At 35.5% G+C, this 17,206-nt stretch overlaps 1 protein-coding gene across 1 annotated transcript in view; it reads left to right on the forward strand.

Annotated features, from left to right (window-relative positions):
* KCNH5 (potassium voltage-gated channel subfamily H member 5) overlaps positions 1 to 16,975 on the forward strand; it is a 340,538-nt gene extending 323,563 nt beyond the window's left edge. The window contains exon 11 of the mRNA XM_066276207.1: positions 10,520 to 16,975. Within this exon, the coding sequence (XP_066132304.1) occupies positions 10,520 to 11,467 (948 nt within the window). The 3' untranslated portion in view covers positions 11,468 to 16,975. The remainder of the gene's footprint in view (positions 1 to 10,519) is intronic.
* Positions 16,976 to 17,206: the final 231 nt, after the last annotated feature.

Consider the following 17,206-nt stretch of genomic DNA (forward strand, 5'->3'; position numbering starts at 1 on the left):
AGCCTGGAGAATTCAGAATAATGATCTTTTGTATGGTAAAGAGAAGTAGGGCCTAGAATATTTCATTAGTAAAATCAGAAATTGCATCAGTAATTCTAAAATGTCCTGCCTGACCTGTGGTGGCGCAGTGGATAAAGCACTGACCTGGAACACTGAGGTCGCTGGTTCGAAATCCTGGGTTTGCCAGGTCAAGGCTCATATGAGAAGCAACTAAAAGTTGATGTTTCCCGCTCCTTTTCCCCACAATTCTCTCTCTCTTTTCTCTCTCTTAAAATGAATAAATAAAAATATTAAAATAATTCTTTAATTCTAAAATATTCTGCATTTGCACCTTACTAACCACCCTTATCCAAATTAGCAAAAACAAAAACTATTACTTTTCTTCCTTCTTTGGGGAAGAAAAATTATTTTCCCTCTACCCTTGGCTGAACAGAAAAGATAGATTAACAGGAGAAGAACAAAAGTTTAGTAGCAATTATACCTACAGTAAGCATATATACCTCCTTAAATAACATTTCCCCCCTAAAGACAAAAGAAGACGTTGGGGAGGTAGGGAGCCTGTTATTGAGGGGGGTGAGTGTATCTAGACAAGAAAACTAAATAGGAGTCAGGTTGTTATGTAAATTTATGTTATTGTCTCACCATCCATAAAAGCTTCTAGAGATCTGGAATCATCTTTCTCTTCCTGGTACAGAGAGGGAGATACTCTTACAAAAAGAGATTTTCTTTATAAATGTAACCGTCTCTTACAGAAAGATAACTTATACTCAATTTACCGAGCTTTTCCTGTGTCTGCTGTTACTTAAAAATAACCAGTTAAAATTAATTCTTATGCCAAAGGAACATATTTTGGGATGGTTCTTCCTCCTCTTCCCTCCCTCCTACCCTCCCTCCCTCCTAACCTCCCTCCCTTTCTTTTTCTTTTCTTTTCCTGCTCTTCTCACTCCCTTTTCTTCTTATTTCTAAACTAATTAATTAATTAATTCCTCTAAGTTTATTTAGAACCTAAGAAGCTGAACTAGATCATAATAAATCCTTTTTGTTACTGAATTGAAGAGTTCACCTGCCTGACGTTATCAGAGTCCAAAACTAGACATCAAGAATTCCAGTGGAGAAGCCAGAGCAATCAGACAAGACAAAGAAATAAAAGGCATCCATATCAGAAAAGAAGAAGTAAAGGTATCACTTTTTGCAGATGATATGATCCTATACATCGAAAACCCCAAAGAATCCACAAAAAGACTACTAGAAACAATAAGCCAATACAGTAAGGTCGCAGGATACAAAATTAACATACAGAAGTAAATAGCCTTTCTATATGCCAACAATGAAACAATTGAGAATGAACTCAAAAGAATAATCCCCTTCACGATTGCAACAAAAAAATAAAATACTTAGGAATAAACATAACAAAGAATGTAAAGGAATTATATAATGAAAACTATAAACCATTGTTAAGGGAAATCGAAAAAGATATAATGAGATGGAAAAATATACCTTGTTCTTGGTTAGGAAGAATAAATATAATCAAGATGGCCATATTACCCAAAGCAATATACAAATTTAATGCAATTCCCATCAAAATTCCAATGATGTTTTTTAAAGAAATGGAACAAAAATCATCAGATTTATATGGAACTATAAAAACCCCAAATAGCCAAAGCAATCCTAAAGAAAAAGAATGAAGCTGGGGGCATTACATTACCTGACTTCAAATATATTATAGGGCCACGACAATCAAAACAGCATGGTATTGGCAGAAAAATAGACACTAAGACCAATGGAACAGAATAGAAAGTCCAGAAATAAAACCACATATATATAGTCAAATAATTTTTGTTAAAGGGGCCAACAACACACAATGGAGAAAAGAAAGCCTCTTCAATAAATGGTGCTGGGAAAACTGGAAAGGCAAAAGAATGAAACTCGACTACAGTTTGTCCCCCTGTACTAAAATTAACTCAAAATGGATCAAAGATCTAAACATCAGACCTGAAACAATTAAGTACATAGAAGAAGACATAGGTACTCAACTCATGGACCTGGGTTTTAAAGAGCATTTTATGAATTTGATTCCACAGGCAAGAGAAGTGAAGGCAAAAATTAATGAATGAGACTACATCAAACTAAGAAGTTTTTGCTCAGCAAGAGAAACTGATAACAAAATAAACAGAAAGCCAACTAAATGGGAAATGATATTTTCAAACAACAGCTCAGATAAGGGCCTAATATCCAAAATATACAACTCATAAAACTCAACAACAAACAAACAATCCAATAAAAAAATGGAAAGAGGACATGAACAGACACTTCTCCCAGAAAGAAATACAAATGGCCAACAGATATATGAAAAGATGCTCATCTTCTTTAGTTATTAGAGAAATGCAAATCAAAACTGCAATGAGATACCACCTCACACCTGTTCGATTAGCTATTATTAACAAGACAGATAATAGCAAGTGTTGGAGAGGCTGTGAAGAAAAAGGAACCCTCCTACACTGTTGGTGGGAATGTAAAGTAGTATAACCATTATGGAAGAAAGTATGGTGGTTCCTCAAAAAACTAAAAATAGAACTACCTTATGACCCAGCAATCCCTCTACTGGGTATATACCCCCAAAACTCAGAAACATTGATACGTAAAGACACATGCAGCCCCATGTTCATTGCAGCACTGTTCACAGTGGCCAAGACATGGAAACAACCAAAAAGTCCATCAATAGATGACTGGATAAAGAAGATGTGGCACATATACACTATGGAATACCACTCAGCCATAAGAAATGATGACATCGGATCATTTACAGCAAAATGGTGGGATCTTGATAACATTATACGAAGTGGAATAAGTAAATCAGAGAAAACCAGAAACTGCATTATTCCATACGTAGGTGGGACATAAAAGTGAAACTAAGAGACATTGATAAGAGTGTGGTGGTTACGGGGGGGAGGGGAAGAGGCACAAAGAAAACTAGATAGAAGGTGACAGAGGACAATCTGACTTTGGGTGATGGGTATGCAATATAATTGAAAGACAAGATAACCTGGACATGTTATTTTTGAATATATGTATCCTGATTTATTGATGTCACCCCATTAAAAAAATAAAATTATTAAAAAAAAAAAAGAATTCCAGTGGAGAAATTAGTCACTTTATTTGCACGGCATTAAGCTAGGAAAATGTGGACACTATGCCTCTAAGGCCCAAACTCCTTGATCCTGGGTTCAGGCCAGTTTTTAAGGAGTAAGGGGGAACAGGTTTTGAAACCTCTGGCTGGGCAAGTTTTAGTGGAAGACCTTGGAGCTTGTCCATTTTTGGTAAAGGAGCTTTAACAGTGATTTTCCTGAACAGTGAACCATTTGTTTGTGAAAGAATTCAGGTGTTTCTGTTCTGGTTATGTCCCAGTCCTTTGGTTCTGTGGGGGTGGGGGGATGTGTGCTAAACTTTGCTTTCAGGTGCAGCTGGATGTTAAAGGTCTCTCCTCTGCACATGCTTTCACTACATGATGTGGTTTTGTGTCTGAAAAGCAACTCAGCATCTAGTTAAACAGAATGAGGCTATTTTAAGCTGGTTTTGCAGTTACATTTGCCCTTGGAGTGCTTAAAGATTTATGAAGTAAAAAGCAAGGCCACCATATTTCAAAACAGAGTGTGATGTGTTATCCTTACCCTCCCTTCTCACATCTAAATTTGTTGAATGGCCACTGGCCACAGCTCCATCACTGTGGCCTTTGTTAAGAACTTACAGCCTCTGATATGAGTATGACAGTGTCTTTAAGAAATATAATGCTCGGGTGTATTAGTTCAAGTTGGAATGGAATGAAAGGACTAGAGTTGGAATTAGTGACTAAGGTCATAGAAAGAGTAAAAATAACCAAAGAGCCAAATCAATCAGACCCCATAAGAGTCAGATAATTGGAAGCTGCTGCTTGAGGGCATGTACCTACAAATTCCTAGTCAATTCCCTAGATTCACAGATCTGGAAGGTGATGGACCATTTGAGAGAAAACACCACTGCTATCCCCCTCCAAATTATAAAACACTGAATCTATGTCATTAAACAAATGAATCTAACCCTTTTTTTCCCCCTTGTCTTTATTGGATTTCAAAGTTCAGTACACATTCAAATTATTCAATTTTGATATCACTCTTATGATCAAATGTCCTACTTTTGAAATGGAAAGCTCAGTTGGCTGTGTTCCCTGTTAAGTTTAAGAAGCTTTTATCATTTAAATAAATTAAACCTTCCAGCATGGGCTCCACAGAACATAATGAAGCATGGAGAAGAAAAGCTTAAATGAAATAAACCTCTGTGCTCATGGAAACCGTACAAGTTATTGTGCATTCTACCAATAGATGTGTGGCTGGAAGCAGCCTGATTCGTGATTTTTCTTTTTGAATTTTGTCCTCAATTTTTTGTTGTGTTCATCAGCAATTTGATTTACCATTGGGCAAAAAGAATAGACACAGAGTACATCAACTGCAGGGGGCTCTAGGCTATTAACACTGGAAAAAAATTTCCCAAATAAGATTTTTAAAAGCTGATCTCTTATAACTCCATCTTGAGAATATATAAAATATATATATACACATTTTTTTCTTTTATATGGTTTAGTTCTTTCACGTTGCTCTTATATGAACTTCAGATTTTTTTTTTAACATTTTCTAAAATGATTTTTGGGGCATGGGTTCTTTTGTTATTGTTTCCTAAGATAAATCATCATCATTTCCATGTAATAATTTGTGTAAAATGAATCTATATACCTAATAGAACATTTTACTTCTGTATAACACATTGCTCATATAAGAATCAATTGGATTAAGAAAACTCTTATTACCCTGTTTCTCCAAAAATAAGACTTCCCCAGAAAATAAGGCCTAGTACAATTTTTTTTTCAAGCTTAGAAATATTTATATAAGGCCTCCCCTAAAAATAAAACCTAGTATGTCTTTGGGAGCAAAAATTAATATAAGACACTGTCTTACTGTCAGGGCAACAGGGTAATACATTTGCAGTTTCTTCCAACTTCTAAAGAGGAGCATGCATATTTTTATCCAAATAAAAGCGTTATTTTACAAATATACAATACAATGACAAAAAATGGTTTGACTTTGGGTGATGAGTATACAACATAATCAACAGTTCAAATGCTATAGAAATGTACCTGAAACCTTATTGATCAATGTCATCCCATTAAATTTAATTTTCTAAATAAAATATTTTTTAAAAGATAATGACAGTAAGACAGTTTATTTAAATTTTTGATAATAAAGCAATACAGAAGTGGAAAAAAAGGGCTTAACATCTTAATTTATCAATCTTTCATTTTGTTATTAAGTTGAACCATTTTATTATATGCATGATTAAAAAGGTAAAAGTAAAATAAGCACCTCTTAAAAGGAAAGATTCTACAGAATATATTTGAGAATGCTCATGCTTGTAATGGTAATGTAGAATAATTGCCATGCTATTTTTATGAGAAATTTAGCTTCTTTAGTAAAAAAAATATATTGTTATTCAAATTTAGAGTGAAAGGTCATAAAGTTCTCTTCAAAAGTATGAAGATTTATAGAAAGGCCTGTTACTTTAAATGTTTCTGAAATACAGTAGTTACTTATTTTAGGTGTCCCTGATGTTTTATTTTCTTATTTGTGACATAATGCATTCTTTATAACAAGACAGAACCCAAAGCTATCATACTTTACATATAAGGCATGCATCAAGGGGTGGTGGCTCCTCAGTGGATTATTAGTCTTCAAACCTTGTAAACATGATATGATTACCATTTTTGGTTCTTTTCGTTTTAGTACCTATATTCTCTTACCTCATATTAAAAAGTTTTGGATTGTCATTAGCTAGAGAATAAGTTCTTAATGAATATTATTACAACCTTCCAATGAAATTGTTCTGACTAAAGTTCTTTAAAGACTGATGTGTGGGTCAAAGATCTGAACTTGGTATTATACTCAGCAAGTATTTGTTAACTATTTACTGGTGCTTGCCAGTGGGCTACGTGCTGGGGAGGCCAGGAGGTAAACAATGTCATGTTTATTTCCAAATGAGGAAATACGAATAGATATCAATGATAAATGAAATAATATATAGAGCATTGATTCATTGTTTGAGAGTGCAAAGGAATAAAAGAACTAGAAAACAATCTTCCTATTTTCCTTTTTTAAGTGAGAGTAGGGGAGATACTGAGACAGACTCCCACACGCACCCCAACCATGATCCATCCTGCAACCTTACTCTGTGGCCAATATTCTGCCCATCTGGGGCCTCTTGCAACTGAGCTATTTTTATTTATTTATTTATTTTAATTTTTTACAGAGACAGAGGCAGAGAGTCAGGAATGGGACAGACAGGGACGGACAGACAGGAAGGGAGAGAGATGAGAAGCATTGATTCTTCCTTGTGGCTTCTTGTTTATTGATTGCTTTCTCATATGTGCCTTAACCAGGGGGCTACAACAGAGTGAGTGACCCCTTGCTCAAACCAGTGAACTTTGGGCTCAAGCTAGCAACCTGGGATCATGTCTATGATCCCATGCTCAAGCCAGCAACCCCATGCTCAAGCTAGTGAGCCCATGCTCAAGCTGGATGAGTCTGCACTCAAGCTGGGGACCTCGGGGTTTCAAACCTGGGTCTTCCACGTCCCAGTCTGATGCTCTATCCATTGCACCATGCCTGGTCAGGTGCAACTGAGCTGTTTTTAGCACCTGAGGCAGAGGCTTAATGGATCCATCTTCAGTGCTTGTGGCTGATTTGCTCGAATCAATCAAGCCATGGTTGTGGGAGGAGAAGGCCGAGGGAGAGAGAGAGAGAGAGAGAGAGAGAGAGAGATATCACTCCCTACTTCAGCCACTGAACTATCCAGGTTTTCACAAGGTCTAGGAGAAAGTTTCAAACTTACCTGAGGAGCTGCTGTGGAGCATAGACTAGAATCTGACTCCTTGGGTTTGTATCCTGATCACTTACTAGTTGTATTCCTTAAGGCAAATCACTTACACTTTCTGTGCCTTAGTTTTTGTTGTTGTTCTGTTACATGAAAATAATGGGACTTGTCTCACAAGGTAGTTACGACAGTCAAATTAAATAGTACATGTGTGTACTTCATAATCTCTTTACTATTTGTAAACTTTTTATAACTATTTTTTCAATTATTCATAATTTCTTTTCTGCAGTCAAAAGATAAGATAAATTCAGTTACATTTAGCAAACTGCATCTAATCCAGTAGTTTTTATTTTTTTGTTTTTAGTTAACTTTTGGCTTAAAAACCTGGGTATAGTATGTAGTTGATCACATTCAGGTGTTACTGTCTTCAGGCGCCAGTTCAAGTTCTGTAGCTTGAGTAGGAAATTGTCTCATGACCCTCTCTCCCTCACCCAGCCCTTCCTCTGCACCTGCTTCCCCTTTCACTAGGCTCAAGAGAAAGGAGAAACAGGTCTTTGAGATTTGGAAGGCTTCTGGTTAGTTCATAGTGTTGGCTTTTTGAGCTAGCCAAACCAACCCTAGGGCTCTATTTATTGTGGGGGCATGTTTAATGGTCTGAAAGTCTGTCAGTATGTCTACTGGGAGAAGTGTAATAATGTTCCTTATCTCATGGGGGTGCCTTGGCCTCATTGGGCTTTTGGGGGGCTGATATCACAAATTACTACCTTCAGTGGCTTCCTGGGCTATACAGGAAGTAAAGGGTAGTAACAAAAACAGTATCTGCTTTTTCCACCAGGCTTTGCCAGCTCCAGAGAGTAGAGGTGTGGGTTCTCTTGCTCTGCGAACTCCAGATGAGAAGATAGGGCCTGTCTCTACATATATAAGTACCACCAAACCTCACAGGAGCTATGTCTAATATCACCTCATAACCTGTTGTCTGGAGTAGAGAGTGGAGTGCAACACTCTTGGGATTCTGTCTTCTAATATCCCAAACCTCTATCTTTATCTTTCTTAGTTTCTTTTACATTTTCTTGATGGCAAAATATGCCAACCCAATTCTATTTTATTGGTCCCCTGGTGCAAACTGACAGGACTCCCTAGGTAGTTTGGCATTTGGAATCTTTGTTCTTAGCTTAATAGTAACAGGCCAAGCACCTTTGTTTGATTTTGGTTGCTGGGAGGGGCCAGCTGGTAGTCAGGGAAGCAGGAAAAGACTTTCTTAAATTGATGTTGTACTTGGGCATATTATACTCGTAAATCACTAAGCATCATACACTTGGTAAGCACACAATAATTGTAAGCATTTATTAGCCACTACAATGAAAATTTAAAATACAAAGCTTTTGCCCTAAGATGCCTATAAATCCACAGTCTTCAGAACCCCAAATATTTCATAAACTGAGTCTCCCATGGCAGAACATGTGACCATGTGGTCATCACAGTGATAGTAATATCTTTGTCTATCATGTACCAATGAAATTGTCTCATTTGGCAAACAAAAATACAGAACAACTTGTTAAATTTAGATTTCAGATAAACAATGAATACTTTTTAAGGTATAAATATTTTTTTTGTATAAGTATGTCCTAGATATTGCAAAGATACCCTGCATTTTACCTGACATTCCTATGTGTCAAGCACCTACCCATCTCCACTGATAGTTTGAAATATATACTTTTTCCCAATTGGGAAGGCTACTGTCACTTGCTGCAGCAAGGCTGTCTCTATCAAAGGCTAAATAATACCTTTAAAAAAACAAAAAAGGTAAGAATTGAGTATGAAGAAGGATGTGGCCAATTATTTTCATTAGTCCCCTCATGTCAGTTCATAGAACCAAAGCAAGAGCCTTTTTGGTGATAGGGGATGAAATGGGAATCAAGTATCTGGGTTTCCATGTTTGGATCTGTCTGGTCCCAAAGAGTGTTAATATCCTGAAATCTTAAAACCAGCTCTGCTTTCTTAGGATGTATAAGAAATATGTCATCCCTTTGAAAGACTTCTAATTAAACTTTTGGAGCTTTGATGTCAGACTTGGAGATTCGTATTACATCTTTTAAAAGGATCCAATATCCTGTGCCACTAGATTGGGAAAGAATATGCTTGTCTTTACAGACAGTTATTGAATTTAGAAAATATTTATTTTAAATTTCAACTTATTACCACCTGATAAGCTGCATTTGGTGCATCAATCTCAATTTTTAAAATGTGCTCTTAGAGAATTGCTATCCCCCTGACTTTTCTATTAACAGCAACCATCATTAGTATTGGTTTCTGGTATAAAATCAATGATTATACATTACTTCTGGAAGCTGCTGAATCTTTGAGAGGTAATGAAAATGGTTTCAAATGCAAAATATTTTATGAGAGTCCAAGGGAAAGAACCAACATATGTTGAGTGTCTATTATATGCCAGAGACTTTGTACTTCTCATATATATATTTCTAATCAAACCAACAACTTAATGAGAGAGGGTGATGGAGGTAAGTAATTTTGCTAATGTCATAAAATTGTCTGATTCTAAAAGCACTTTATCTCCCCCTTTGAAGTGTTCTTTCCCTGCAGTTATTTTGTTCTTCAGAAGGACTCTGTGCAAAAATCTTACACTATTAAATTCACTTCTAACTCTGATAATATAAGTGGTAATTTCTTATATGAGTCATACTTTTTTATGTTTCTTGATGGAATTAAAAGTTCCCAATATTATTTTTAAAGTACATTTTTCATAAAAGTGTGCTTATTTATTTGTGGATACTCATCTAACATCACATGCACTATGTATTTAATTTTATGTTTAAAATTGAAAAAAATATTGGAATTTGAAGAGTCCAACCTCCCACTCAGTGAAAGAATTACATGGACAATGACTTTACTTCTTTCTGAATATTTTAGTGGTGTGAGTTTCATGAGCTTTCAAATTACTTAGTTAATAGCTAGCAGCTTGAAATTAAGTGTATATACTGAGGTGGTATTTACTTTCCAGAAACTTTTTTTTATAGACCCTAGTTCTTCCCTCTGGAGCCAAATGAATAAATATAATCTTTCTTCATACCCAGTTCAGGTCCTTTGTTAGCAAGTGTCTAACTTTTCAGTACTTTTATACCCTGAAAATGATCCTATTTGACTCTTAAACAGAGGATGGTGTTAAAATGGTTTTGAATCATATAGCTAGCTAGATATAAAAGAGAAACATAAAAACAGTGACGCATTACAGGTAAATTTAAGATATAAATATATATTTCTTTACCCATATTTATGTGCACACATATACACATACTAACATATATATGTATATATTTTCTATTAAATAGGAACATGAACTAGAAAGCAAGTACGTCTCAGTTGTCTCTTCATTATATTCCCCCAGAATTAAGTAAACTTAGTGATCTTAGTCAATGGTCCTATGTTGAGTTTTAAGTACATTGCATGTGTTAAATAGTATTGGAATCTTTTTTTCCCTTCAGAAATGATCTTGCCCCATGTTCAAGGGTTCCCTCTGTAAAATCAAGTCCATCTGGTATGTGTGTCTCACCATGATAAATTCAACTGTTTTTATCATCATGTTTTCAATATCTCTGCCCCACCACAGATCATCTTTCGTAAAATCAGTGATGTGAAGAAAGAGGAGGAGGAGCGTCTCAGGCAGAAAAATGAGGTCACGCTCAGCATCCCTGTGGACCACCCGGTCAGAAAACTCTTCCAGAAGTTCAAACAGCAGAAGGAGCTTCGGAATCAGGGGTCAACACAGAGCGACCCTGAGCGGAACCAGCTGCAGGTAGAGAGCCGCACCTTACAGAATGGAGCCTCCATTACCGGCACCAGTGTGGTCACCGTGTCACAGATCACACCCATCCAGACATCTCTAGCCTACGTCAAACCCAGTGAGTCTCTCAAGCAAAACAACCGTGATGCGATGGAACTCAAGCCCAATGGCAGTGCTGACCCCAAAAGTCTCAAAGTCAACAGCCCGATCAGAATGAAGAACGGGAATGGGAAAGGGTGGCTGCGGCTCAAGAACAATATGGGAGCCCAGGAGGAGAAAAAGGAAGACTGGAATAATGTCACTAAAGCTGAGTCCATGGGGCTGTTGTCAGAGGACCCCAAGGGCAGTGACTCAGAGAGCAGTGTGACCAAAAACCCGTTAAGGAAGACGGATTCTTGTGACAGTGGGATTACAAAAAGTGACCTTCGTTTGGATAAGGCTGGTGAGGTGCGAAGTCCACTGGAGCATAGCCCCGTTCAGGCTGACGCCAAGCACCCCTTCTACCCCATCCCGGAGCAGGCCTTACAGACCACGCTGCAGGAAGTCAAGCACGAGCTCAGAGAGGACATTCAGCTGCTCAGCTGCAGAATGACTGCCCTGGAGAAGCAGGTGGCAGAAATTTTAAAAATACTCTCAGAAAAAAGTGGGCCCCAGACCTCTTCTCCCAAATCCCAGATGCCACTCCAAGTACCTTCCCAAATACCATGCCAGGATATTTTTAGTGTTTCCAGGCCTGAGTCACCTGAATCTGACAAAGATGAAATTCACTTTTAATATATATATACACACATATATATACATATATATTTGTTAATATCTTGAAAACAGTATATACATCTATATGCAGAGTGTATATATACAGTATATACATATATATATATTTTCATTTGCTTTCAATATGATGAACAGAACATGGATTTTGATATGTAAATATTGCATGTCCAGCTGGATTCTGGCCTGCCAAAGATGATTATTAAAAACATAGATATTGCTTGTATATTATGCAGTTGACTGCATGCACACTTTACTTTTATTTATAATCTCTATTCTATAATTTTAAAAAAAGTATGGCTTTTGTTAATCAAGGCAATCTCCTATTTGATGAATCAGGGTCCAACCTGCCAGTGTTGCCATTGACAAATTTGATCTCAGGCCGAGTAGATCATGCTGTCATTTCCTCACTGTTCTGTTGAGTTAAAGTTATAGGTTAATGCCAAGGAAGTTTAACTTTGTGAACTTTTAGTACCATTTTATGATCGACTTCCTTAAGATGTTTTTTCTGTAACATAGTGTTAGGTTATTTTCCTCAACAGGCAGTGTTTTCTTCATTTAAACGACTGTTTTGTTGCCTAAGTCAGATAGCAGTGTGGGGCACTGAAAACTTATTGCTATGGGTTTTGTGCATGAATTGCATTTTTGCTCAACTATACCTCTTCTTTTTCAACATTATACTTAGATAGGAATCCTTAACTCCTATGTAAGGAAAACCCTATTCCCTCCATCTTTGAGAACAGCTGCCATCTTGTAAGCTGATTTTATCAACTCCATAAATGCTAAACTATTAATATAGTGTATATTACTATAGAAATACTGCACCACAGGGTAAAAGGGCCTTTTAATGATGCATGTTAGAGATGCTGATATTTCAACGGTGATGAATGTTCTAAGATTGTGTTTCTAAAACTTGTTCAAGGGTGAAGTTAAAAGGCTCCTAGCAAAGAAACAAACAAAAACCATTTAAGCAATTATATCAAAAATTTAACTATCATGATATAAAATAAAAAGAATGTAAACAGACAAGATTTTGTAGCATATCTGTAACTTAGGAAGAATGAAAACAGGTACAGACTGGCTCACACGTGATTCTTACTGTGTGTAGCAATAACACATGAAATGCCATTAAAAAGAATAACTAAGGAGTAGATATTAAGTTGCTCAACTCAGATAAACTGCTTTTCTATAATGTTATTCCAGTTACGATTTTCTAAAGCTTTTTTGCACACAGTTCTGGATTTCTGCTGAGTTAATACAATAGACTATTTTGGCTCAGGCAGATCCACTTATGAAAGGGGGGTACTAGAGACTGAATTTCAGAGGTTTTTTTTGGCTAACAAACCCTCTTAGAAAGTGCCTATCAACTAAAAAAAAAGTCACAAAGAGTTGTGTATAGATAGTCCTTTAAATGATATGTATCAGGAATCAAATACACATTCATTTGTAAGAACCCAGAAGAATTTATTTCTTTTGACTAAAGGATATTTTGTAAAGTTGATTAGAGAGATATACTTTTCAATTGGTGCATGCATGACATTTTAGAGTTGGTAGCAGGGCAGTTAATGTTTGCATCAAGTTGAAAATATATACCAGTGATTTGTACATTATCAAACCATCTGTATATATAGGTTAACAACACACACAGATGATAACAAAATAAAAGGAGATATTTTGAGTGATTGAACCCTTTTTAAGAGCTTTACTATCTTCCAGCATCCCTAAACAAAAGCACCAGAAGCAAAAGACAGGTTATCACAATCAGACTGAAGAAGTGCAAAACAAAGTAACTGATATTTTAGAATATGTATTAGAACTTCTTCACATGCCCACAAGACCTGCCTCTTTATTCCAGGAATCTCAGAACAGATGCTATGTACCATGGGTTTCATTTTCTTCCCTTAATGACCATAGCTTCCAATACCCATAAAGGAAATTTTCAGGGGAACATAACTTCATGCTTTGCTACAATATCTACCTGCCATAGGCACCTGAAAATGAGGTAATTATAGTGCAAGGTATCAGCCTTGAAACTGGGACTTTGTTTCTTTCATGGTGAAGATGGTACCTTTTTCTTGATCTCTGACATTTATTGAATTTCAGGGTATTTTTTCATTTAGCCACGTGTTGGGCAAGCTTGGGTGAACTTTTAAAGGTGGATGAGTGAAAAATAATAAAAATACAGAAATGATCACTTTAACTTTAGCCATGTGTTTCAAAAGTAACAGTTAGTAGAGAGCTATAAGAGAACGACTGTAAAACAGCCAGGCAAGGTAAAATTGCAGTCCAGGCCTTTGCATATTAGTGGTGCATATACTTGCTGTGTTCTGGCATTGACTCAGAGTTTCACCAGATTCACATATATATTATTGTTCACATGCATGGGAAAGAATTATGTTGTTTTGAACTACTCCAACTTGTCACAAAGAGGGAAAAAAGTATCAATTGCTTAGTTATGGTGCAGTTATCTTTGTATTCTTTTCCAGCCACCCCTGTTCCCGTTTGCATGACATGATGAACTGCTGAATGCACTCTGCTATTTTCATCAGAAATGCATGTGTTCAGCAAATACTGTACATAGAGTAGTCCTTTAGGTTTTTACATTCCATAGTTCTTACCAGTTGAACTAATTCAGATTTAAATGAAGGATGAGCACTTGTTTCAATATGTGCAATAATGATACACTCATGTTATGTGTTGCCTAGAGAACAGGTTCTCTTTGGGGGGGGGGGGTGGACCAGATGACTGCATGCTTTATTTTTACACGGTATAGATGTTCTTGGTGCAACCAGAATAAAATTTTTACTATTATATTTCTGAACAATGGGTTAACAGGAGTAAATAGATGTGTATTTAAAATTCAAACATTTTCCCAAAGCAACTTACACACCTTCAATATTTTTCTATGATAATATATAACACCAGATGTTCTACCCTGGACAGGTGGTTGTAACACAATAGTGAGAGTCTAACAAAAATGGAAATGTGAGCTGTGCATCATAAAGGCAAGTTTTATTTGGCTGGTTTAAGATATTATTGCACTAAATGTGAGCTAAGAGATAGATAAAGGAACTTATAATAAAAGACAAGTAAGTACACAAAAGGCAGATGAACATACCAAAGTTGATACTGTCCCACATTATTATAAGTAATACGTAGGATGGTTTAAGTACAAATGTTGAATAGAGATACATAATTTATTGTTAAAATGAAAATAATCTATTATTGACACTGGTTTCATCTCAAATTAAATATAGTAATACATATGTCCCCAAAGTTTAAATATTTATGTAGATCAGAGCAAGAAAATTAGAAAATTTGGGGTTTTAAATTGCTCTTAAGAACACATACATACTACTGGAATACCCAGCACACTTTAACAGAATATATTAATTATGACCACTAACTAAAGTGCCATTCTGAAAGTTAATCTTATTGAAGCCCAAATGCAAGACACAACTTCCTTTAAAATTAAGGAGATTTTGTTCACCAATGAGATCCACCCTGTTGTTCTATTTTAAGTAAATTCTTTTAGAAAAGCTTTTTTTTTCTTTTAATTAGTCTTTAGAACAATGACTGTTTTTGAAGTTTGCACTGGCTGGTACTAGTGAAATTATTTGTAAGATTTCTAATGTCTTCTACTATCTTGTATAATATTTACTTTTAAGCTATTTTATCTCTCTCTTTTCCAAAATGTTATGTGGGTAATAAGAAAATTTATCTAGCATGTACATACATACATGGAGAACTTTAAAATATGAATATTTTGTAATTATGTGAATGTTGTGTTTTATTTATTTTTATTTTTTTAATACAAGTTTTTATTTTCTATCTTTTAAGTGTTTTTCATTGATTTGAAAGAGAGAAAAGGAGGAGTAATAGAAAGGATAGAAGAAGAGAGAGAAGTATCAACCTGTTGTTTGTTTCACTTAGTTATTTCATTTAGTTATGTACTTATTGATTGCTTCTCATATGTGCCCTGACTGGGGGTGTCAAACCTACTACCTCTGGTGTGCCAGGTAGCTGCTTTATTCACTGAGCCACCTGGCCAGGGCTGATTGTTATGTTTTGCACTTCATTATGATTAAGAGTATTTCTCCTGTGGTCTTGATGGAAAGGGATAGAAAATTTTTTTTAAAAAAACACCCTAAAATGAGTATCTGAGCTCCATCTCAGATTCTGAATCTAACTTTATCATAAATACAGTGTAACTTGAAGCTCGTTAAATGTGTGTTTATTTGTTTGTTTTGGTACGTGTGAGGATTCATTTTGCCCACTAATAAATAATAAAGAATTGCTCCCTTCTCATATGAAGATGTTAGGGGATAAAAATGATCATCTCAGGTGAAAATCATAGTAAGACAGATTAATATTCTTCTTTCTTTTATAATAAATCAGCCAACATATACTTTCCAAATATTCTAGGTTTTAGAAGAGACTTCTTTGGCCAGAGGTTGGTGGGGAAAAACATGAGGGTTAAATAAGTACTAGCCAGTGGCATGTGAGCAAAAGACTTGAAAATTACCAATCAAATAAAGATGCAGAGAATGAAGGTCTTTTGAGGGAAGAAAAAGATATATAAATATGACTTATTCTTACTCTACTTAATCATACTGCTTAGCAGAAATTTTAGATTTTATGAGAAAAAGTAAACAAATTGGTGAGTATTCAAAATATAGGACAGTTTGTCTTTCAACTTTTTGTATAAAAATAATCATGGCTTACTCAAGATACATGGTTCCACAACAGCAGGTACTCTTACAACAAAATTCTTAATATTTAAAGAATCCTTTCCAATGACCAATCAATTTTTCAACTGTGTATCTTTAATGAAAAAAGTTAAGGAAGAAGTTTGAAGAAAAACATTTGAATTACACTTAAAACCACTCATGTTATTGTGTCCTAAGTGAGAGTGTTTGGATTTAAAAAGTATAATATGTATGTGATTAGTAGTACTGGTAACTCAAGGAAGCCACTTTTACAATGTAAACATTATATTTTTAAATGAGATTAATTTTGTTAACATTTGCTCATTCTGCAAAGATAGTCTTGTATCCTATGATACACACTCAAACCTGTGGTCACTTCACTTGCCATGACCTTTGGGTAAAGAAAACAAGAGCACATAGAAACAAAGGAGTAAATTTTTATTCACTAGAAGAGATATTTTGATCTCTTTTTGGGTTTTGCAATTTTTCCATCAAGTCAGAATTTAAAAACTATTATACAGATTAGGAATTAGACATTATTTTGAAAGCAGACATCATTTCTCAAGTTACAGAAGGGTTAGTTGTAAATGCCTGATATATTCAAGAAGTATTAAAAGAGGTTCAAGGGGGCTGGTCATTATTGACCATAACTTTTTACTATTCTTTGTAATCCTTTTGATTTATTTGCTAAACGGTCAGTAACATTTATATTTGTATCTACTGTGACAGGCCCGTGGCATTCCAACTCACAGTTGTATTATATATGTATTGTACACATATGTAAATAAATATTTTCAATCAACTTGCTCAGTGTAAACTTTGTACTTAACAGCTTAAATGTTGTTAGCAGCTTAGATAATCAAAACTCTTAAAACTATGGCAAGACATTTAATATGTTTTAGAGGGTTGGTATAAATCAACTGATATTATAAGAAATATTCATTTTGGTCCAGGGAAACAAACCAAGAGGAGAGTATGTGAGGCAACACAGTCAGAACAAAAAACAGATAGGGTTTAAACAGGTCTGGTGCCA

The sequence above is a fragment of the Saccopteryx bilineata genome, chromosome 4 (assembly GCF_036850765.1).
Source record: "Saccopteryx bilineata isolate mSacBil1 chromosome 4, mSacBil1_pri_phased_curated, whole genome shotgun sequence".
Classification (NCBI taxonomy): Eukaryota; Metazoa; Chordata; class Mammalia; order Chiroptera; family Emballonuridae; genus Saccopteryx; species Saccopteryx bilineata.